The following is a 20,859-nucleotide window of genomic DNA, read 5'->3' as shown; positions in this document are numbered from 1 at the left end:
AAATTTAAATATGCCTGCCACAAACTGGCTGGTCCCCATGATTAACACATTCATTCAGTTACCAAAACCCCTGATCTCAACACATCAAGGAACAATGAACAGCGTCTTCCACAGTGTATTTATTTATTTGTTTGTTTGTTTGTTTATTTGGGGTAGGGGTTATACTAACTATTAAGTATCACCTAAATAAAAAGAAAATAAACTTACCTCTCAGAGTCGCACCTTTATGACCAACATTAAAATATAGTAACATAGTATGCACGAGTGTTCCTAAAAATGATCATTCATTCATCTTCAGTACCACTTATGGTCGTTTGGGTCGCGGACGTGCTGGAGCCTATCCCAGCTGACAACTGCTAACCAGTCGTCCAACATGCTTTATGGAAGTAAATATGTGCCACTAGGATTTGAATTAAAAATGCCACAGAAAATTTTATGTTGCAAAATTTATATTGTCATTTCAAAGTCATCACATTTCCAATAGCGGTATTTCAGTTTAACTTTTCAATGTTTACAAATTCACCACATAAAAAAATTCAACCTTTAAAATTCAAACGCAATATTTTCAGTCACCTGAGATTCAACCGGCGAAATTCCTCGTTTAACACCCAGCCAATCCAGTTACGCTTTCTTTGTCACGTGACGTCACATACGGAGAAAGCGTAACTGGATTGGTTGGGTTAAGAAGGCAGGGATAGTTCAAGTCAGAACCCAACACCCAGTTGAGTGACTGCATGGTGACCAATGAAGTAATTATTGATTATTGCAAGCTAAGCCAGTTCTTATTTATAGCAAAACCTGTGTGTGTTGGGGGGGTTGAAATAACATCCCCCAAAAGAGGGGGGCTGCAGAAATAAGTTTAGGAATCACTGGGTCAATTGAAGGCTGTAAATTGTCCATAGTTGTGAATGTGAGTGCAAATGTTTGTTTCTACGTGGCATGTGATTGCCTGGCAACCGGTTCAGGGTGTATTCTACCTCCTGCACTCAGTTACCTGTTATAAGCTCCTCCATACACACGACCTTACTGAGGTTAAGCAGTGTAAAAAATGGAATGGGATTTATATTTTACACAACTCCACTGACGTTGTGGTTATTGTTTGGTATGGTGGCTGTTTTTCATACCGTATTCTCGTTCAATTGGTTGTGTCTACCTGTTCTCGTTAACCTATCTATTGTCGTCCAATCAGCTCCCTCCAGCCACTCGCGTGTCTCGTCCAGGTGTTCTTCATTGTCTCGTCAGTTTGTTTGTATTTAGTCCCCTGGTTTTGTTCAGACCTCGTCAGTTCATTGCCAATGTCGTTGTGTGTGTTGCCGCTCTGTGGCACTTCCTCGTCACGAGTCATTTTTTAGTTTTAGGTCGTGGTGGGCAAGAGAAGCCTCACGAAGTGCTGAGGCTTTCCTCCCCCCAAAAAAAAAAGATTCAGTTTTAAGGTTTCAGTGATTCAGTGACATTTAGTGGACAATCGAAGCCATACCAAGTTCTCAAGAACATGACTGAAGAACTGGCAGTTTCCCCATGACAACAATAAAAGTTCAGTATGATCGTTCAAGTGTTTCGTTCATTCATGCCATCCATCCATTTTCTTTGCCGCTTATCCTCACAAGGGTTGTCGAGCGTGCTGGAGCCTATTCCAGCTGTCAATGGGCAGGAGACGGGGTACACCCTGAACTAGTTGACAACCGATCGCGGGGCACATCGAGACAAACAGTCGCACTCACAATCATACCTAGGGGCAATTTAGAGTGTCCAATTAATGTTGCATGTTTTGGGGATGTGGGAGGAAACCGGAGTGCCCGGAGAAAACTCATGCAGGCACGGGGAGAACATGCAAACTCCACACAGGCAGGTCTGGGATTGAACTGGACCTCAGTACTGTGAAGCCAACGCTTTCCAGCTGATCCACCGTGCCGCTTTATTAATACCAAATAATGATTAAATCGTCATTACAATAAAATATGCTGGCACCCTCCCTGATACTCTGAAACACATTAAAAATTAACCCAAAGAGTTACATGACACTGGTCTTTAGATACAAGCTCCAACAAAGCATTTTCAATTACTTTGCTTCAGGAATAGTGAAAAGCTCAGAAGCATCGGTATCATTTGCCTATATCTAGTTTTAGGTTTTGTTAAGTGTTTTTTTTATTTTTTGTTACTTTGGTTGATTGGCTTTTTTCCATGTGCCTTGTTTGCCTTTTTTGGACACTAAAGGGTCACTGACACATAAAACACAATTTTTAGTATGTTGTTAATACAAAAAAGGACCAATCGTTTGTTTACAGCATGTCAGAATGTTGTCGTATATGGACTTTTGTATCTCCCATCAGTGGGCTGCCACGCAGGTGGGTCGGCGGAGGAGAAATGAGCTCTCGCGCCCACTGACCACTGGTGTCTGGGCACCCCTGACATCCTCCTGAGTACACTGCATACACAAGTCATTTTGTATATTTGATCGGCTTCCTCGTCCTTGTCTGTCTGTCGGGGAGCGTTTTCAGTTAGAAGTGATCCACATATTGTCTAATATGACTCTCGTCACTTCACTTGCTTCTGAGAAGTTCTCTTCTTCAAAAAAGAGTCAGTCACAGAAGGGGTGTGAGAAAAATCCAAAAATCTCTCTTGTTCATCTCCCATACCAGGTGGCACAGCTTGTCAATGGCAACTGTCCCAGTGTGACATCTGCAAATGACATTGCAGGCAATATGGCCCCACTGGGATGTCAAGTGAGACTTTCGCAACTTTGCGCAGTAATGACACGCTCTCCGCTCATTTTCTTTCGTATAGACATTGAAGTGAATAATATTGTATGTAATTTTCATAACAATATCAATTTTAAAATGTATATTTAGGTGTCAGTGGCACTTTAAATACTTCTGAGACTCCTGGACTTAAGCCTCGCTTCCCTGCACTTGGGTCTTCCACATCTTTGCTCTGTCTTAAGCATCTCCTTGGTTCGCCGAGACCAATGATGTCCAACCTTTATAGAGCCAAGGCACATATTTTAAAATTAAAAAATCCCACGGCACACCAACAAAAGTAAATGTCACCAAAAATGGATCGATTAATTACTGTATGTACTTCCTGCCATCTAATAGAAGAGGATGTTTTTGTTCTGTCTGTCATTGTGCCTCACTGGGACAAATAGATGAAGAAGATACATTTTTTTTTTTCCCCGCAATTACATAAAATTGGATAACTTTCCACGGCACACTCTTTGGGAATCACTGCCCTACACGGCCACCAGACTGACCCTGATTATTTATTTTTACCGAAACCTCATTTAAAGATTTAAAGGCCAAGGCAATTGTGTAAATTGAATTGAATTTGTTCCTGAAACTCTTTGGGAGAATGTTATTAGCATATAACTATAATGTTTGTTTATATCAAAACACTCATCAACAATATATAGTCCATCCATCCATCCAACTTTTGAGCTGCTTATCCTCACGAAGGTCGCGGGAATGCTCGAGCCAATCCCAGCTATCATCGGGCAGGAGGCAGGGTACACCCTGAACTGGTTGCCAGCCAATCGCAGGGCACATGGAGACAGACAACATTTGCACTCACAATCCCACCGAGTGGCAATTTAGAATAAAGTAACGGGATGTGGGAGGAAACCCATGCAGGCATGGGGAGAACATGCAAACTCCACACAGCAGAGGCTGGGATTTGAACCCCAGTCCTCAGAACTGTGAGGGCAATACCCTACAGCTGCACCACTGTGCAATATTAATGCATTACAATATCTTTGTTAAGACTGGTGGTGGTGAAATAGCATGCCAAAAATGTTGGTTAGTAATTGTACGTAGCATGGTTTTAAGTTTCTGATTTGGTACAAGAAGAGAAAAACATACAAAATGCTTGTCATTTGTAATAACAGACCCGTTTGATAACATTAAAATGAAACAGCTAAAAATCCTTACTTTTTAGAACACTGCTACATCGTCTTCTTTTTTTTTAAATAAAGGATGTGAAGTGAAACAACAACAGAGGCTGTTTATTTGTTTAAAAAAAAACATTGAAAGCAATGATTATCACTGGCCATAAGTTGAGCTGCACTTTTTTTTTTTTTTTAAACTTGTTCTCTGGCTCAAGCAATGGACAGTTATACTTCTTGTCCCATACCTAACATGTTCTGTCTGGGAACCCTAATAAACACCCCTTAATACATATTTGCCCCAGCATTTAGTTATCAGAAATGCTATGACTTGTTTCAAACAGACATTAAGGAGAAATTGTGGGCAAGCTTTAGCCGGCCACATAAAATAATGCAGAGGCCCGGTTCTTCCTGCAAGCCTCTAGTTCGACATCTATGCACTACAGTAAGAGCTCCGAATAAACATTTTAATTTCTGGTGCAAAGGAGTTGTGATCACAAATGTCATGTAATGATGATCCGAATTAGAGCGCAGATAGTGCTTAACAAAACAGTAAGAAGAATTATGATGAACTGTTTCTATTCTCAGTTTTCAGCCCTTTGGAAACACATGCACTACTCACAAAAAATTTATTTACATTTAAAATTTTCAAGATGAACCTAAGATGCACTACAATCTTAACAAGGTAACCAAGTTAACTTAATTTCTTCAAAATTCTCTGAACTTGATACACACAACCAACTTTTCAGTATTTCAGTATTTTTTTTGTCAAACTTAGCGTTCAGCTCCTTATTGTGCAAAAAGTGCTGGAATATTGACCAGACATGAGCATTTAAAGGTTTAGAGGTCAAATTAACTAACTCTAAAAGGTCATCATGCATTTTAGCTTCTTCCTGAAATTTCATCAACATCCCTAACCTTATGTGAGTAGTGCACTATAGTGTTTATAACTAGGATATTAAGCTCTCTAGGATAATAAATGTAACAGAAGCTTTAATCGGACAGATTTTTATGCATGGCCCATATTTCCAATACAGATTTTGAATAAATGCCCAAGTGTACTGAATTTCCCAAAACATGTTATACCCTGACATTTTCAAGGGCAGATTTTTTGTTACTAGCTTTATAGGAGACAATATCTTCTTCAGGGAGGCTCAGTTCTTCAATCTTCACTCTTTCAACCAGTTCAGCAACTGAGGGGTGTAGTAGGTGATGATAATGTCAGCACCTTAAACACATGGATAAAACAATTAGTCAAGACCGTAATGTAGACTAATCATTTGTAATCATACTAACGTGATATATCCATGTAACTGTGTCTTTTAACAGTAATAAGATTCTTCACTTCTATCATTTAGTGACGGGGAAGCTTTAGAGTTACAGTAGCAAAGTAGAGTGCAGACTTGGGCATTCAACGGCCCGCGGGCCACATCCAGCCTGATGAATGACCCTGTCCAGCCTGCATTAGGCTAATCATGAATTAGAAAATAACTAAAAAAAAAATTACACACACACACACATTTATATATATATATATATATATATATATATATATATATATATATATATATATATATATATGCATGCTGTGGATGCGAGATGAGTTATGTTTGCATTTACTTTTATGTGTGCGCACATGCGAGCAGTGACCGTGAGTGTAGATGAACAGCAACAAGTAATGCTAGCTAGGTTTCCCTCAAGATGTCAGCTAACACCAAGAAAAGAAAAATTGATAACGAATGCTGTGTTTTCAACAAGACATGGACTGCCAAGTACTTCTTTACAGAAATCAAAAAAAAAAAAAAATGTGTGCTTAATTTGTGGTACACAGGTTGCTGTTTAAAAGACTACAATTTGAACTACATGATCAAACATGAGGATAAATACAGAAATTTGTCTTATGAAGAGCGCACATGGGAGTTTGACGTGCTGTTACAAAACTGCAAAGCAGAGATTTTCTTTTTTTTTTTTTTTTGACAAAACCTTGGACAGCAAGAGATGCAGCCATCAGGACAAGTTATGTAATGTTACAATGGTGCCCAAAAGAAACATAGGGCATTTTCTGAGTTTATTAAGGAGTGCTTATTGGAACCTGTTGCACCGATATGCCCAGAGAAAAAGGGAACATTTGAGAACATGACACTCTCCCGATGCACTGTAACAAGGCGGGTTGAGGACATTGATGGAAACTTTGGAGACTCAGCTGAACAAAAGAGTGGCCGACTGACAATTTTAGTCTGCCCTTGGATGAGAGCTGCGATGTACATGACACTGCCCAGCTGCTCATCTTCTAATCTCTAACATGGGATAACTGCAGACTCTCAAATCATGGAGGAGCTAGAAGCCATACGATCAATGGAAGGGACCACCATTGGGAGTGACTTGTTCACAGAGGTAACTGCATATTTTAAGAAGTTAGGAATGAAATGGGACAAGCTGGTTGTCCTAATCTGACTGGGGGAAAATGAAAATGAGAGAGAAAAATAAACCCTGTGCAGTGTTTATGGAGATCAGCACTGATGTGACTGTTTCTGTTTATTACTTCTATAGAAGCATTTTCTTATTTGGGATATACACAACAATTTCACAGCCTATTAATATAAATTTTGGCAAAATACCTTTATTCCAATTACCGATACCAGCTATTCAAAACATAGAATTGAATCCATTTTACAAAAAATTGAGAATTACCGTATTTTCACGGCTACAGTAAAGAAAATACGTATTTGCACACCCTCCTATATTGCAGGTTCTCTCACTTAGAAATCATGGAGGGGACTGAAATTTTCATCGTAGGTGCATGTCCACTGTGAGAGAGATAATCGAAAAAGAGAAATCCAGAAATCACAAAGTATAATTTTTTTAATGGATTTATTTGTGTGATACAGCTGCAAATAGTATTTGAACACCTGTCTGTCAGCTAGAATTCTGACCCTCAAAGACCTGTTAGTCTGGCTTTAAAAGTCCACCTCTACTCCATATATTATACTGAATAAGATGCACCCGTGTGAGGTCATTAGCTGCCTAAAGACACCTGTCCACCCCATACAATCAGTAAGACTCAAACCTGTAACATGGCCAAGACCAAAGAGCTGTCCAAAGACACCAGAGACAAAAATTTTACAACTCCAAATGGCTGGAAAGAGCGACAGAGAAATTGCCAAGCAGCTTGGTGCAAAAACGTCGACTGTTGGAGCAATCATTAGAAAATGCAAGAAGCTAAACATGATGGTCAATCTAAATCGGAGTGGAGCCCCATGCAAGAAATTTTTCCTCATGGGGTCTCAATGATCCTTAGAAAGGTGAGGAATCAGCCCAGGACTACACGACAGGACTTGGTCAATGACCCGAAAAGAGCTGGGACCACCATTTCCGAGGAGACTGTTGGTAATACACTAAGACGTCATGGTTTGAAATCATGCATGGCACCGAAGGTTCCCTGCTTAGACCAACACGTCAATGCTCGTCTTAAATTTGCCAATGACCATTTCGATGATACAGAGGAGTCATGGGAGAAAGTTTTGTGGTCAGATGAGATCACAATGGAACTTTTTGGTCATAATTCCACTAACCGTGTTTGGAGGAAAACAAATGATGAGTTCCATCCCAAGAACACCATTCCTATTGTGAAGCATGGGGGTGGTAGAATCATGTTTTGGGGGTGTTTTTCTGTAGATGGGACAGGCTGACTGCACTGTATTAAGGAGAGGATGACCGCGGCCATGTAGTGTGAGATTTTGGGGAACAACCTCTTTCCCTCATTCAGAGCAGCTTGGGCCACCTCGCCTTGTTGGCTCCCAGTATAACAGCAAGCTCCGAGTTCATTAGCTGCGCTTGTTTATTCACGGCAGTTGTTTGTTCTTTGTAAGCATATCTCTTTGTTGGTGCCATTTTTGAGGGACTTAGCCAAAGCTATGCTGTTTAGCACAAAACACATACTGGCATTATGTACCTTCTGGGCGGTGTGCCTTTAGCCTCCTCTCCTTCGCCCACACTTTCCCCTGTAACTTCCACATGCAGTCCTCACACAGGTCCGTTTTTCCTTTATATAACTAGCGTGTCATCAGGAAATGCTTCCAGTCGGTTACAGATTTTGGACGACGGATCATGTTTAAGGCACTCTACATTATAAGGCGCCCTGTCCGTTTTAGAGAAAATTCAAGACATTTAAGTGCGCCTTATAGCCGTGAAAATACGGTAAATTAAAGTTATCAAAGCTGCGGACCTCTAACATGATTCTCGTTTCTCATGGTGCCCCTTGCAAAAAAATTTGCCCACCCCTGGTATAGCGTCATGATGAATACTGTTACAGTCCATCATTCTCTCTATCAAAATGAGTATTAGGACAGCACACAAGTATGGAGCTGAGGCCTGTGACTTCAGTTCAAGGTTGTTGTTTTTTTTTTGGAAGGGAGTCATCTAATCCCACACCAAGATTTAGATGAAATGCAAAATAACATTGAAATATTGTGATCAACTAGATTAATTAGTTTGTGTTTTTCATTTCTGAATGAATGATACACTGTATGCCTGTTTCATATTGACTCTTGGTTTAATATCCCAAACCACATGCTCTCACCTGCCCTGCGGAAGGCAGTCATGGCCTCCATCACAGCGGTTCGCAAGTCAAACGCTCCAGCTTGCGCTCCATGCCACATCATAGCAAACTCCCCCGACACATTATACACAGCAAGAGGATGAGTTGGGAACTGAATAGAGAGACATAACAAAAATGATTAGTCACGAAATCCGCACATGGCCTAATGACATGGAGCGATATTTTTAAATGCTTTGAGGAAAAGGACTCTTCGTTTCTTCAAATGCATACATTTTTAAAAGTTCTCATGCGTTTCAATATGTAAAAGAGCAATGCTGTCCATCATTGAAACAGACCTTGTCTTTGACTTCTCTCACAATGTCCAAATATGGCAGACCTGGTTTCACCATCAGCATATCAGCTCCTTCTCTTACATCTCGCTCCTGAGGCACAGAACAGTGTCAGACAAACATCAGCATATTAGTGTATGTTTGAAAACCAAGTAAAGAAATTTACACAAAAAAGTTAGGGATATTTGGCTTTTGAATAAAATATTAGGATAAACCTAAAATGCACTTGGAACTTGTGGTGAACTAAATTTGACCTTTTTGAAACTTCTGAATACACAGGTCCAATTTTCCAATGTGTCAATAGTTCACCTCCTGCTCCTGAACAAGGGACTGAAATGGCAGAACTAATCACAGGTGTTTTGTGTTTAAATTTCCAAAGATGTACACTTCTATACCTTTCACTGATGTGGGTGTTATAGTGCATTTTAAGTTTATCTTGCTTTTGAGAACAAACTTTTCATGAGTAGTATAATTAATATATTTACCACAGCTCGAATGGCAAGCCCTCTCGCTCCCGGAGGGAGTTGGTAGCAACGCCTGTCCCCGAAAGCTGGTTTGGACTGTGCAGCATCTCTGCAAAGAAACCACCAGAAGTTTCAATGTGTTTACATAAATGTGTGTGATCTTACATCTTTACTTACCTGAAAGGACCATAATAGCATGAGGCAAACTTGGCGCTATAACTTAGAACTGAGACCTAGAGTTAAAAGCAAACATAAAATGCTTGAATTAGTTTAACTTTGTTTTGCAACGTCAATTTGGTTTGATACAATGATTCACGTTGCCATGAAAAAGCATTAGCTCCCCTCTTAAGTTCTTATATTTTTGCAGCTTCCCCACTTTAATGTTGCAGATCATCAAAGCAATGTAACTATCACACAAATATAACACAGATTAACATAAAATCCCATTTTATAAATGGGAATTTCATCCATTAAGGAAAAAATATTGAATGTTACCTGGCCCAGTTTAGAAAAGTAATGGACTCCTAAATTTAAATGTTGGGGCAACCCTGAGTAGCAACAATGGGAAAGAAGCATTTTCTAGAAGTGGCAATGAGTCTTTTAAATCTCTGTAGAGAGAGATCTGTATGTTGGCAAACTCCTCCATGTAGAACTGTTTGAACTCAGCAAAAAAAAAAAAAAAATTGAGGGTTTTAGACCATGAACCTTTATGTTTTAACTTTGAATTTCCATTTTTTTTTTGTCCATTTGGAAGTTGACTTGCTGGTGTGTTTTGTATTGTTATCCTGCTGAAGAATCCAAGTACATTTCATCTTGAGGTCATAAACTGATGGCTGAACAATCTCCTACAGAATTCATGGTTTGATCAATCACAGCAAGGTGTCCAGGTCCCGAAGAAGAAAAGCAGCCCAAGATCATTACACAACCAGCACAATGTTTGACTGTTGGTATTATGTTCTTTTTCTTAAATTCTGTCCTATATTTACGCTAGATGTAGGGAGACATCTTCCAGGAAGCTCAACTTTCATCCTGTCAGTCCATATACTCTATTCGTCTACCAAAAGTCTTGAGAATCATCCATTCATTATCTGACTCTTTTATCCACACAAGGGTCATGGGCTTGAGGATCATTTATATGTTTTGGGTTTTTTCGCAATAGTAAGATAAGCCTTTATGTTATTTTTGGTCAGTAGTGGCTTCTGCCTTAAAATTCGCCCTTGGGTTCCATTTATGCCCAGTGTCTCCCTTATTGTTGTGTTACAAACACTGACTTTAACTGAGGCAAGGGAGGCCTGTAGTTGTTCATTGTCCTGAGTTACTTTGTGGCCTGGATGAGTCATTGCTGTTCTCCTGGGGTAATCTTGTAGGCTGACCACTCCTGGAAACGTTCACCACAATTCCATGTTTTCTCTGTGTGAGGATCATGGCTCTCCCTATAGATCGCTGGAATCCTAAAGCTTTAGAAACGCTTTTTGTAGCCCTTTCCAGACTGATAGATGTCAATTACTTTATTTTTCAACTATTGCGGAATTTATTTGGATTGTGTCATTTTCACACCGCTTTTTTAGATAATTTTTCCAACTTGATTTCGCCGGGACAGATTCTGTTTAAAATATTTCTTGATTGAACATAGCCATAATTAGGCTAGAGTGTGAGTAATGCAAACTAAGAAAAAATATGATCAGCCACTATTGAATTATCATTTAATTCGGGGGGGTGATTATTTTGGTCACGCAGGGCCAAGTAAATTTAAATATTTTTTTTTCCTTAATAAGTGAAATCACCTTTTAAAGACAACATTTTAAGTTCACTTTGGTTATATTTCTCGAATATTCAGATTTTTTTTGATGATCTTAAACATTAAAGTGAGGAAACTTTGCAAAAATGTATGAATTTGAGAAGGGACCCAATTCATTTTCACGGTACAGTAGGTTTTCACCTTGAGCTGGTAAACACTGGCTGAGCTCAGGGTGGGCTACCTAAATTAATAGATTATACTGTCTTTTGGGGTTTACTGAAAGGTCTACTGACACATAATGTGTGATTTTTAGTATGTTTTTTAATGGAAAAAAAGGCAGCCGGAATAGACCCATCCATTTTTTCACCACTTCATGATGTCGTCGTATATGGATTTTTGTATCTCCTGCTATGAAAATCCTCTCGAGGAATTCGTTTTGGAGAAGAAGCATGAAGTGACGTTTTTTCCAGACGCCCACACTGGCAGTTTTGTGTGTTCTTACTCTTCAGATGTTTCCAAAACATCCGGTTCGTTATGAAAAATGGATTGCACAAGTGGACGAGAGCTTTGTGGATTCCAAATGACAGGTAGGTGTGTATAGAGCTATTAAAAATAAAATAAAATAAAAAATGGGGGTGGGGGGGCGTAATCCTCTCAGAAGTAACAAAAGATCTGTGTCATAATAACTTAATAAAGTACGTAAGTCAGGGGTGCTAAATAAGTCGTCGCTCGTGGCGACGAGCGACGTTGTTCATCATTGCTCGGGGAGGTGGATCGGGCAGGGAGGTGGTTTGGCTGCAAGCAGGAAGAGAAAGGAGATCTCCCCCCCACTGGCCACTGGTGTTTCGACCGGCATGGGTCCTCCTGAGTACGCTACATACTGTCATACATACTGTCGGGGAGTCTGTTGTTAGTTAGAAGTGATCCGCATATCGTCTAAATATGGCTCGAAACGATAATGATGGTCATATTGCCCTGGTAACTTCACTCGATTCTGAGATGTTCTCTTCTTCAAAAAGACCTTGCGTGTCAGAAGGGCTGTCAGAAAATCTGAAAATCTCTTTTGTTCGTCTCCCATAGCAGGTAGCACAGCATCTTCTCAATGGCAACTGTCCCAGTGTGACAGCTGTAAATGATGTAGCAGGCAATATGGCGATCACTAGGATGTCGAGTGAGACTTTCGCAACTTTGCGCATAAATGACACGCTCTCCACTGAATTTTTTTCGTATAGAGATTGAAGTGAATAACATGGGTGATTTTTACAACAATATCAATTTTACAATGTATATAGGGATGTCCGTAGACCTTTAAATTAATAGCCTGCAATTATTTGTCCGACTTACTTTGTTTCCCAAAAGATTAGAAAGCAGGGCTTGTTTGATGGCCCCGACTCTGCCATCCATCATATCAGAGGGTGCAATTATGTGACAACCTATAACAAAATATGAATAGTAAATAAACTATGCATTTTGAATTAAAACTAAACAATAAATACTCCAATATGGTATATCCCACAATTCCTGCTGATCTTTCCAATTTGTAAACATTTTAATTCTGAACATGGTCAAAATGCTGTTGCAGTAATCAGTGTTGCCATTTGTATTAAAAAAAAATTTCAGTCAAGTCATGGATAGTCATTTTCATTAACCTCAAAACACCAATCCACCCATTTTCTTATCCACTTATCCTCACAAGGGTCCTGGGGAGTGCTGGAGCCTATCCCAGCTGTCAACGGGCAGGAGGCGGGGAACACCCTGAACTGGTCGCCAGCCAATCGCCGAGCACATAGAGACAGACAACAGTTGCACTCACAATCACACCGAGGGGAAATTTAGAGTAAAGTAATGGGATGTGGGAGGAAACTGGAGTGCCTGGAGAAAACCCACGCAGGCATGGGGAGAACATGCAAACTCCACACAGCCAAGGCTGGGATTTGAACCCATTTGAAGTAGAAAGAAAGAAAGAAAGAAAGAAAGAAAAAAGAAAGAAAGAAAGAAAGAAAGAAAGAAAGAAAAAAGAAAGAAAGAAAAAAGAAAGAAAGAAAAAAGAAAGAAAGAAAAAAAGAAAGGTTTACCAGCTTTGGCGTAGGCTAGTGCCACTTCTGCTAGTCTTAAACAGCTAGCATCATTGTTCAGAGAACCATCTTCGTCCAAGATACCTGGAAATGAAATAAAAATTCATAGAGCTTGCATGTACTTTTGAGACTTCATCAGCTACACCTAAAATATCCATCCATCACATCCATTTTCTGAGCCGCTTATCCTCACGAGGGTCGGGGAGTGCTGGAGCCAATCCCAGCTGTCATCAGGCAGGAGGAAGGCTACACCCTGAACTCGTTGCCAGCCAATCACAGCGAACATGGAGACAGTCAACAGTCGCACTCACAATCACAACTAGGGACAATTTTAGACTGTTCAATCAATGCATGTTTTTGGAGTGTGTGAAAAAAAACGGAGTGCCCGAAGAAAACCCACGCAACCACGGGGAGAACATGCAAACTCCACAGAGACGAGGCTGCGATTTGAACCCCAGTCATCAAACGCCAATGCTTTACAGCTGCTCCACCATGCCCACCTAAAATATATGAGGTACAAAAGTTCCAAGACTGGCGTCTCAAGACATACAGTATACCGTATTTAAATTCCAAATTACACGAAATGTTTTCGCCTTCAGTGTGAGGCATAGCATCAAGCGGGATGTCTACAACGAGGTCCTGTGGTGCTTGCTTTGATAAAAGAAGCTGCATTGTGGCAGGACAACTCATAGCTGGTTCAGAAAAACAACACGCCTGCTCACAATGCCCTGATCATAAGACTACTCCTGTTGTCCTGCCATGCAGGCACAATTTTTCTCCTCTTTCCAAAGCTCAGGAGGGTCATCAAGTGAACCCATTTTGAAAACATAGATGACATTAAGAACGACTCGCACTCCTAGGGGGATTATGTTTAAGGGAAAAACTTACTATGTATATAGTATCGTATTTAAAATACTGTATATCTTTTAGGAGACCAGTCCTGGAACTTTGATGATCGACCTCTTACACTACTAACAAAATATTCAGACTATTTGACTTACATGTGAAATTTCAGAATGAGCCTAAAATGCTGAACTAGTCCATATTTCAATATATTTTTTCACTATTTGCTCTTCTCTAGCAGGGAGCAGAACAGAAAAATTCACAAGTAATGTCTGATCCAGGTGGCACCGTGATTGACTGGTTAGAGCATCTCCCTCACCGTTTTGAAGACCAGGTTCAGATCCAGGCCCCGCCTATGTGGAGTTTCCATGATCTCCCTGTGGGTTTTCTTTGGGCACTCTGGCTTTCTCCCACATCCCATAATTGGACAGTGTAAATTGCCATTCGGTGTGATTGTGAGTGCGGCTGTTTGTCTCCATGTGCCCTGCGACTGGCTGGCAACCAGTTCAGAGGTGTTTCCTTTCTCTCGCTCGAAGATTGCTGGGCCAGGCTCCAGCACTCCCAAGACCCTTGTGAGGAGAAGCAGCTCAGATAGTGGATGGATGGATGGATGGATGGAATGATGTTTGATCCATTAACTGATTAATACATGTCCTGGTTCGATTTGCATTGTTTTTTAAACAGTTCTCTTCACGAATCTGTTCACAATTTCACATCAAGAGCCCAAGATGACACCTACAGTGAAGAAAATAAGTATTTGACCACCCTGCTATATTGCAAGTTCTCCCACTTAGAGATCATGGAGGGGTCTGAAATTTTCATCATAGGCGCATGTCCACTTTGAGTGAGATAATCTTAAAAGAAAAATCCACAAATCACAATGGCTTTTTTAATGATTTGTGTGATACAGCAAGAAAATAAGTATTTGAACACCTGTCCATCAGCTACAATTCTGACCCTCAAAGACCTGTTAGTCCACCTTTTAAAATCCACCTACACTCCACGTATTATCCTGAATCAGATGCACCTGTGTGAGGTCATTAGCTGCATAAAGACACCTGTCCACCCCATACAATCACTAAGACTCAAACTTTTAACATGGCCAAGACCAAAGAGCAGTCCAAAGACACCATAGAAACCATGACGGTTTGAAATCATGCATGGCACAGAGGGTTCCCCTGCTTCAATCAGCACATGTCAAGGCCCGTCTTAAGTTTCCCAATGACCATTTGGATGATACAGAGGAGTCATGGGAGAATGTTTTGTGATCAGATGAGACCAAGATGGAACTTTTTGGTCATAATTCCACTAACCGTGTTTGGAGGAAGACGAATGATGACTTCCGTCCCAAGAACACCATTACTACTGTGAAGCATAGGGGCGGTCGCATCATGCTTCGGGGGTGTTTTTCTGCACATAGGACAGGGCGACTGCACTGTATTAAAGAGAGGATGACCGCGGCCATGTATTGTGAGATTTTGGGAACAAGCTCTTTCCCTCAGTCAGAGCATTGAAGATGGGTTTTGGCTGGGTCTTTCAACATAACAATGACCTGAAGCACACAGCCAGGAAACCAAGGATTGACTCCGTAAGAAGCATATCAAGGTTCTGGCGTGGCCTAGCCAGTCTCCAGACCTAAACCTAATACAAAAAATCTTTGGAGAGAGCTGAAAATCCATGTTTCTCAGCGACAGCCCAGAAAGAGAGAAGATCTGTGTGGAGGAGTGGGCCAAAATCCCTCCTGCTGTGTGTGCAAACCTAGTGAACAACTACAAGAAACGTTTGACCCCATTAATTGCAAACAAAGGCTACTGTACCAATTATTAACATTGTTTTTCTCAGGTTTTCAAATACTTATTTGCAGCTGTATCACACAAATAAATCATGAAAAAAAAAAATCATATATTGTGATTTCTGGATTTTTCTTTTTAGATTATCTCTCTCACAGGGGAAATCCACCTACAATGAAAATTTCAGACCCCTACATGATTTCTAAATGGGAGAACTTGCAATATAGCAGGGTGTGCAAATACTTATTTTCGTCACTGTAAGAACTGATGAACAATATCTTACTATTGCGAGGATTCAAAGAGCACGTTGTTAGAGATCAGCAAGTTATGGAATAAAGTACTGAAATTCTGAAAATTTGGACATGTGGATTCAAATTCTAGACCTGCAAAATGTTAGAGAGCATTTTAGAATCATCCAAAATGTTCACCTGCAAGTCGAATATCCCTAACATTGTGAGTAGTTTAACTATTGTATATAAGTGGCTAGCATACAATGAGAGACTGACCACAGTGACCGTGTGATGTGTAGGGACACAAGCAGACGTCACACGCTACCAGCAGATCGGGGAACAGAGATCTGATCTTCTTCACAGCCATCACGGCTGGTGTGTCATCGGAGTCTGCTCCTGATCCTCTGTCATCCTAATGCACAAAAGATCAGAATGTCCGCATACATACTGACCTTTGTTTCATGAGCAGAAATTTTGTTTGACACTAAGACTTCCATCTCCCAAAATACTGTAGTTGACATGCAACATACATTTTTCATGTAATACTTTATTTCAATTATCTTAGGATGTTAAATAGGATAGCATGTATGTTTCTTGCCTCTTTAGAGTTTCGTACCTTTGCTATACTTGCAGGAACCCCGAAGATCAAGACACATTTCAAGCCGTTTTCTACAAGTGGCCGCAACATTCCCTCCAGTTTGTTCACACCATACCTATGAAAGGAAGTACGTAGAATCATATTAAGATTACAAATTGTGGAACACGAGTGAATATATTCCTTTTATTCTTCATTTCATTAATAAAAATTGTGTGTTATCAGACCAGGAAATTGATTGCTTAAGGCTGCATTAATGTGATTGCATGTGAATTAAAACAACTAACAATACTAATACTAACAACTAATACTAACAATACTAACTAATAATACTCTCTGATAATACCTAATTCTAAAGGATTAGTATTCTACTTTTCCAATATCCCTAGACAAAGATTTACAACACATTAGTGGAAACTGAATCAACGTTGCTGATCAGTTGCAGCAAAGTACTGTATCTATTGCACTTCCTTATACCACGATTGCTTAAAGACATGATTAAGCAACAATCAATTCCATCTTAACAAATTATGACTAACTATCCCTCGATTGCTCCAGTTTCCATACTGCTTATTCTCACTACGGTACAAAAGTTATACAGTATTACGAGTTTTACCATCAAGTTTCACAAGAGCAAGTTCGCCAGTTTTTTAGTGGAACACATGCTCATCTTATCTGTGTCGAGAAAAAGTATGATCCACCCCACACCACCCCCCACCCTTTTTTTTTAATCTCAAAACAACACTCTCCATTATCAGTTGTACTGGTACCTTTTGTAAAAATGCTTCCCTTGAGAATATGGATGGAAGAATGCCATTTTTTCCTGAAATAAATAACTGTCTTTGGATATTTAAAATAATGTAAAATAAAATAACAAATACCTGGCTTGGCCTGGCAGGCTACCAATGGGCTCCACGGCATCGACACTGTCTCTATAGGACAGGTAATAAACATGCAGTAAGAACAAGACAAATAATTACAGTATTATGCATTCATCCAGTACAAACATACAACAATTCAAACTTCTACTTTCATGTGCCTTGTACTCATCTTAAGGAAAGCGCTTTCACTTACGTGATGAAAATTGGGTAAATTAAGTTTTCTGCTTTTATATCTGTGGCACATGTCTGCCAGTATCTGAGAGTTGGATGGAAGTAGCCACTATGAAGAATGGACTGTGCTGGCGTCTGCATCTTGACCCTGAGACAGATAAATCAAAAAGAGAGACAGAGAACAGGAGACACTGAATATCTCCACGAGTAGAGCCACCTCATGCAAACTACCTATTGTCCTTTTTCACGGCTCAGTCAGCGTTAAAACTGACCAAGCATGCGTGATGCTGCTTCTCCAAACAAATGTTCACACACGGCTCTGGTTACAGACTAAGACATGAATATTTATACATTCATACACGAATTACTGTCACTTTGGATGTTCTTTTATAAATGACCTTTAAAAATGTCTATATCTAAATTGCTACCAAATAATGTAATTCAATACAAGCGGAAAACTGGAAGTCAACAACGTTGTAACAAGTATTTGGAAAGCTTTTTGACCTTTTGTTACAGTTAAGTGTGGGGCTAGTCACTTTGTCCCACCTCCAAAAAAGGGAAAAAAGCAAGGCAAACAAGAGATCTACAACATACCAATTAAAAATAAACAGTTAAAACTGTACGGACACTAAATTAAAACTCTTCTTACCTGAAGAATGTGGGCAGATCTCAAATGCGCGAAACTCTTCAGGTTGGACTGGTGGCTGGTTGAGTTTCTTCTTCAAATGCCACTCAGTCAATACTTCGCTAGCTGTCACTATCGCCACCTATCGATTAGGTTTTAGCGAAATTAAAACTGATATTCTGCTTGTGTTACAACACATATGAATACATTGATACGCAACTTAAATTATAACTTCTTAATTGAGTTCAAATATACTATTCTTTCACTGTAAATGCCTAAGACGTGAGTATCCGGACGCTCGAGATGATATGGTCAATTCGGCCACCATACTGTGGACTTGTATTCTCGCGATCTTATTGCAACACTGAGGTGAAAATGACAATGCTAACGGCTTATTAGCATTGAGGAATGTCATTTTTCGTATTGCGTTAAATGGAACTCAAGACAATCGACTCCTACCGAGGTACAGTGATGTGGAGTCACACAACGAAATGTAGATACTTGTCACTTAATGCGTTACATGGAATTTACGATGTCTTTTTGGCAATTTGTGTTGAGGTTAGCACGAGCGTTACTATCAGGGTTGGCTTCAATCTTAGCTACGAGTTTTGTTGCTAATGTTTTTTTTCTCTCCTAGTGTATCAATTTGGGCTGAATTTAAGTGTTCGCTTCGTTTAACATAAGCATATCATGTAAACGTGAACGATGACATTTTCACAAATTGAGAATTTAGGCGATAAATATTTATTTTATAATGAAGTCAGTCAGCGTTTCTTTGCTTGGTGAAACTGGTTAAAAGCCCTGTCCTCTCTTTTTAGTGTACGTGGAGATTTAATTGTCGTTGTTTTCCAGGAGTGTTTCCTGATCGCCTGAAACTGGGAGGATTTCTTCCATCAGGGTGTATTCAAAAATGTAGACAAAAGTGAAGTGTCTCCTGTATGAGATTCATCAACTCCTCTCAGCAGTCCCATTTGCCAGGTCCTCGTGGTTGACATCTTCTCAGGACGCCAGCTGTCCTCCAGTAGCCCATCCCTGGCTGCACATCCAAATTTCTCCACCATGCTGTTTTCTTTGCGTGAACTTGTTCAGTGGTTAGGCTTCGCCACTTTCGAACTCTTTCTCCACTTGCTCGCTTTGCTGGTGTTCAGCATGCTAGTTGCCCTGCGGGCTGATATGTTCGCTCCCATGCTAAGCTGGTGGTTGGTGTTTGTACCCCTGTTTGCTGCCGACGGTCTCAGCACCTACTTCACAGCCATCGTATCCATCCGCCTCTACCAGGAGAACGAGAAACGCCTGGCGGTCCTCCGACTCCTCTGGGTTCTTACAGTGCTCAGCCTGAAGCTGGTGTGTGAGGTTCTACTGTGCCAGAAGCTGGCGGAGCAGGAACAAGCCAGAGACCTTAGATTTGGCCTAATCGTCTCACCACTCTTCATCCTTCTACAGCTGCTGATGATACGAGCATGCCGAGTCAACTGAGGAGTTGGTGGGAAGTTTTTTTTTCCCATCTGCTGTTGGAACATTTGAAGTTTTACACTAGTGTGTTTCTATTTGGCTTTTTGGAACATCTTGTTCTACGTGAACATTCAATACATACATAATCGCCCTTTGTGATTGCGCACATTTTTTATTTTTTTTTTTTTTTTGCGGTCCATATTTCTAATTGAACCAAATTGAACAAAAACGTTCACTCTGTGTTGTTATTAGATATACAGTACTTCATAATGTCTGGTGTATTAATGGAGAAATCCCTGCCTCTGTGTGGATGCACCTGGGCAAAAGTCTAACAAGAGAATCATTCTTAAAGCAATGCATCAAAATAAATTCCAGGATCTTTCTAATTTAAATCTTGCTAAACGTGATTTGATTAACTCCAGAAGCAAGCGACATTCAGGAACTCAGTGCAAACATTTTCTGACCTGTCATCAGGCTGAGTTTTCACCACGTTGAGTGAGTTTTTGAGGGTGTATGGAATAAGATGAGCCATAGGTATCAATGGGATGATATGGGTCATAGTGCCTCTTCATTTTTCAGTCAATGGTAGACAATACATCTTGTGGAATCCAACAATGTTACTTTGAAATGGACATGAACACGTGCCACAGTAAGTTGAATGACAGTGGAATTAGGAGCAAATAGTTCTCCAGGAATGTTGAATGCAGAAATATTGTTGAGGTAATACATATTTTTCAAACAGTTGAAAAGAATGTTTAACACAGGCAGCTTATTCTGAAACTCTTTAAGTTTTCTTCACATTTTCCTCAAATATTTTTTTCCCTCAAACTTGTGTATGTTCTGCATGTATTCAAGGTCAATTCCTGTGACAATATATATGTCAATTTAGGAAACAACTTGACGAAATATTTGTTATATTAGTGCATCTTTTCTGTTTATACGCTGTAAATAAACCAATGTTTAATCTATTTTCTTCGGAGAAAATTCAGATTTTAGCCGGGCCAAAGGAAGTCTGACTTTTTATTTTTAGCCCCCGGGAGGCGCTGGAGGCTTGCTGATGGAAAACGTCTTGTTTACTTATGCCAAATCCGTTTACACTTTCTATTAAAATGTGAGAGTTTAGCGCAGTGGTATTTTTTTTTATTTGTGTGGTATTACGTATCAGAACACCACTGTAGGTAATCAATTTTAAAAAATGAAAGCATGTTGATTGCCACACTGACTCAATGTG

General features: G+C 40.0%; 3 protein-coding genes across 8 annotated transcripts in view; 1 reads left to right on the top strand and 2 right to left on the bottom strand.

The window, feature by feature from the left end:
• npr2 (natriuretic peptide receptor 2) overlaps positions 1-889 on the bottom strand; it is a 77,945-nt gene extending 77,056 nt beyond the window's left edge. For 3 of the 5 annotated variants that reach the window (XM_061847579.1, XM_061847583.1, XM_061847582.1), the window contains exon 1: positions 208-364. The gene's annotated coding sequence lies outside the window, so the exon portion shown is untranslated. Of the gene's footprint in view, positions 1-207; positions 365-573 lie in introns of those variants that run through there. The other 2 variants (XM_061847580.1, XM_061847581.1) reach the window with 2 other exon arrangements.
• A 3,087-nt stretch (positions 890-3,976) lies between these two features.
• On the bottom strand, positions 3,977-18,340 carry alad (aminolevulinate dehydratase). The gene is made up of 12 exons (XM_061847585.1): positions 18,201-18,340; positions 17,574-17,699; positions 17,381-17,431; positions 16,521-16,617; positions 16,181-16,316; positions 13,042-13,125; positions 12,311-12,399; positions 9,406-9,461; positions 9,250-9,337; positions 8,771-8,857; positions 8,457-8,586; positions 3,977-5,105 (listed from the first exon to the last, which is right to left on the bottom strand). Exons 2-12 carry the CDS (start codon positions 17,690-17,692, stop codon positions 5,047-5,049), a joined length of 996 nt encoding a protein of 331 aa, XP_061703569.1. The 5' UTR covers positions 17,693-17,699; positions 18,201-18,340; the 3' UTR covers positions 3,977-5,046.
• tmem203 (transmembrane protein 203) lies at positions 18,320-20,772 on the top strand. 2 transcript variants are annotated; one of them, XM_061847587.1, is made up of 2 exons: positions 18,320-18,458; positions 19,029-20,772. In XM_061847587.1, the coding sequence occupies exon 2, from the start codon at positions 19,236-19,238 to the stop codon at positions 19,650-19,652; it is 417 nt and encodes a 138-aa protein (XP_061703571.1). In that variant the 5' UTR covers positions 18,320-18,458; positions 19,029-19,235; the 3' UTR covers positions 19,653-20,772. The 2 variants fall into 2 exon arrangements, with proteins under 2 accessions (XP_061703571.1, XP_061703570.1); XM_061847586.1 differs by lacking the exon at positions 18,320-18,458 and adding an exon at positions 18,481-18,639.
• Positions 20,773-20,859: the final 87 nt, after the last annotated feature.

The sequence above is a fragment of the Syngnathoides biaculeatus genome, chromosome 17 (assembly GCF_019802595.1).
Source record: "Syngnathoides biaculeatus isolate LvHL_M chromosome 17, ASM1980259v1, whole genome shotgun sequence".
Taxonomy (NCBI): Eukaryota; Metazoa; Chordata; class Actinopteri; order Syngnathiformes; family Syngnathidae; genus Syngnathoides; species Syngnathoides biaculeatus.
This window is presented reverse-complemented; position numbering and strand designations above follow the sequence as displayed.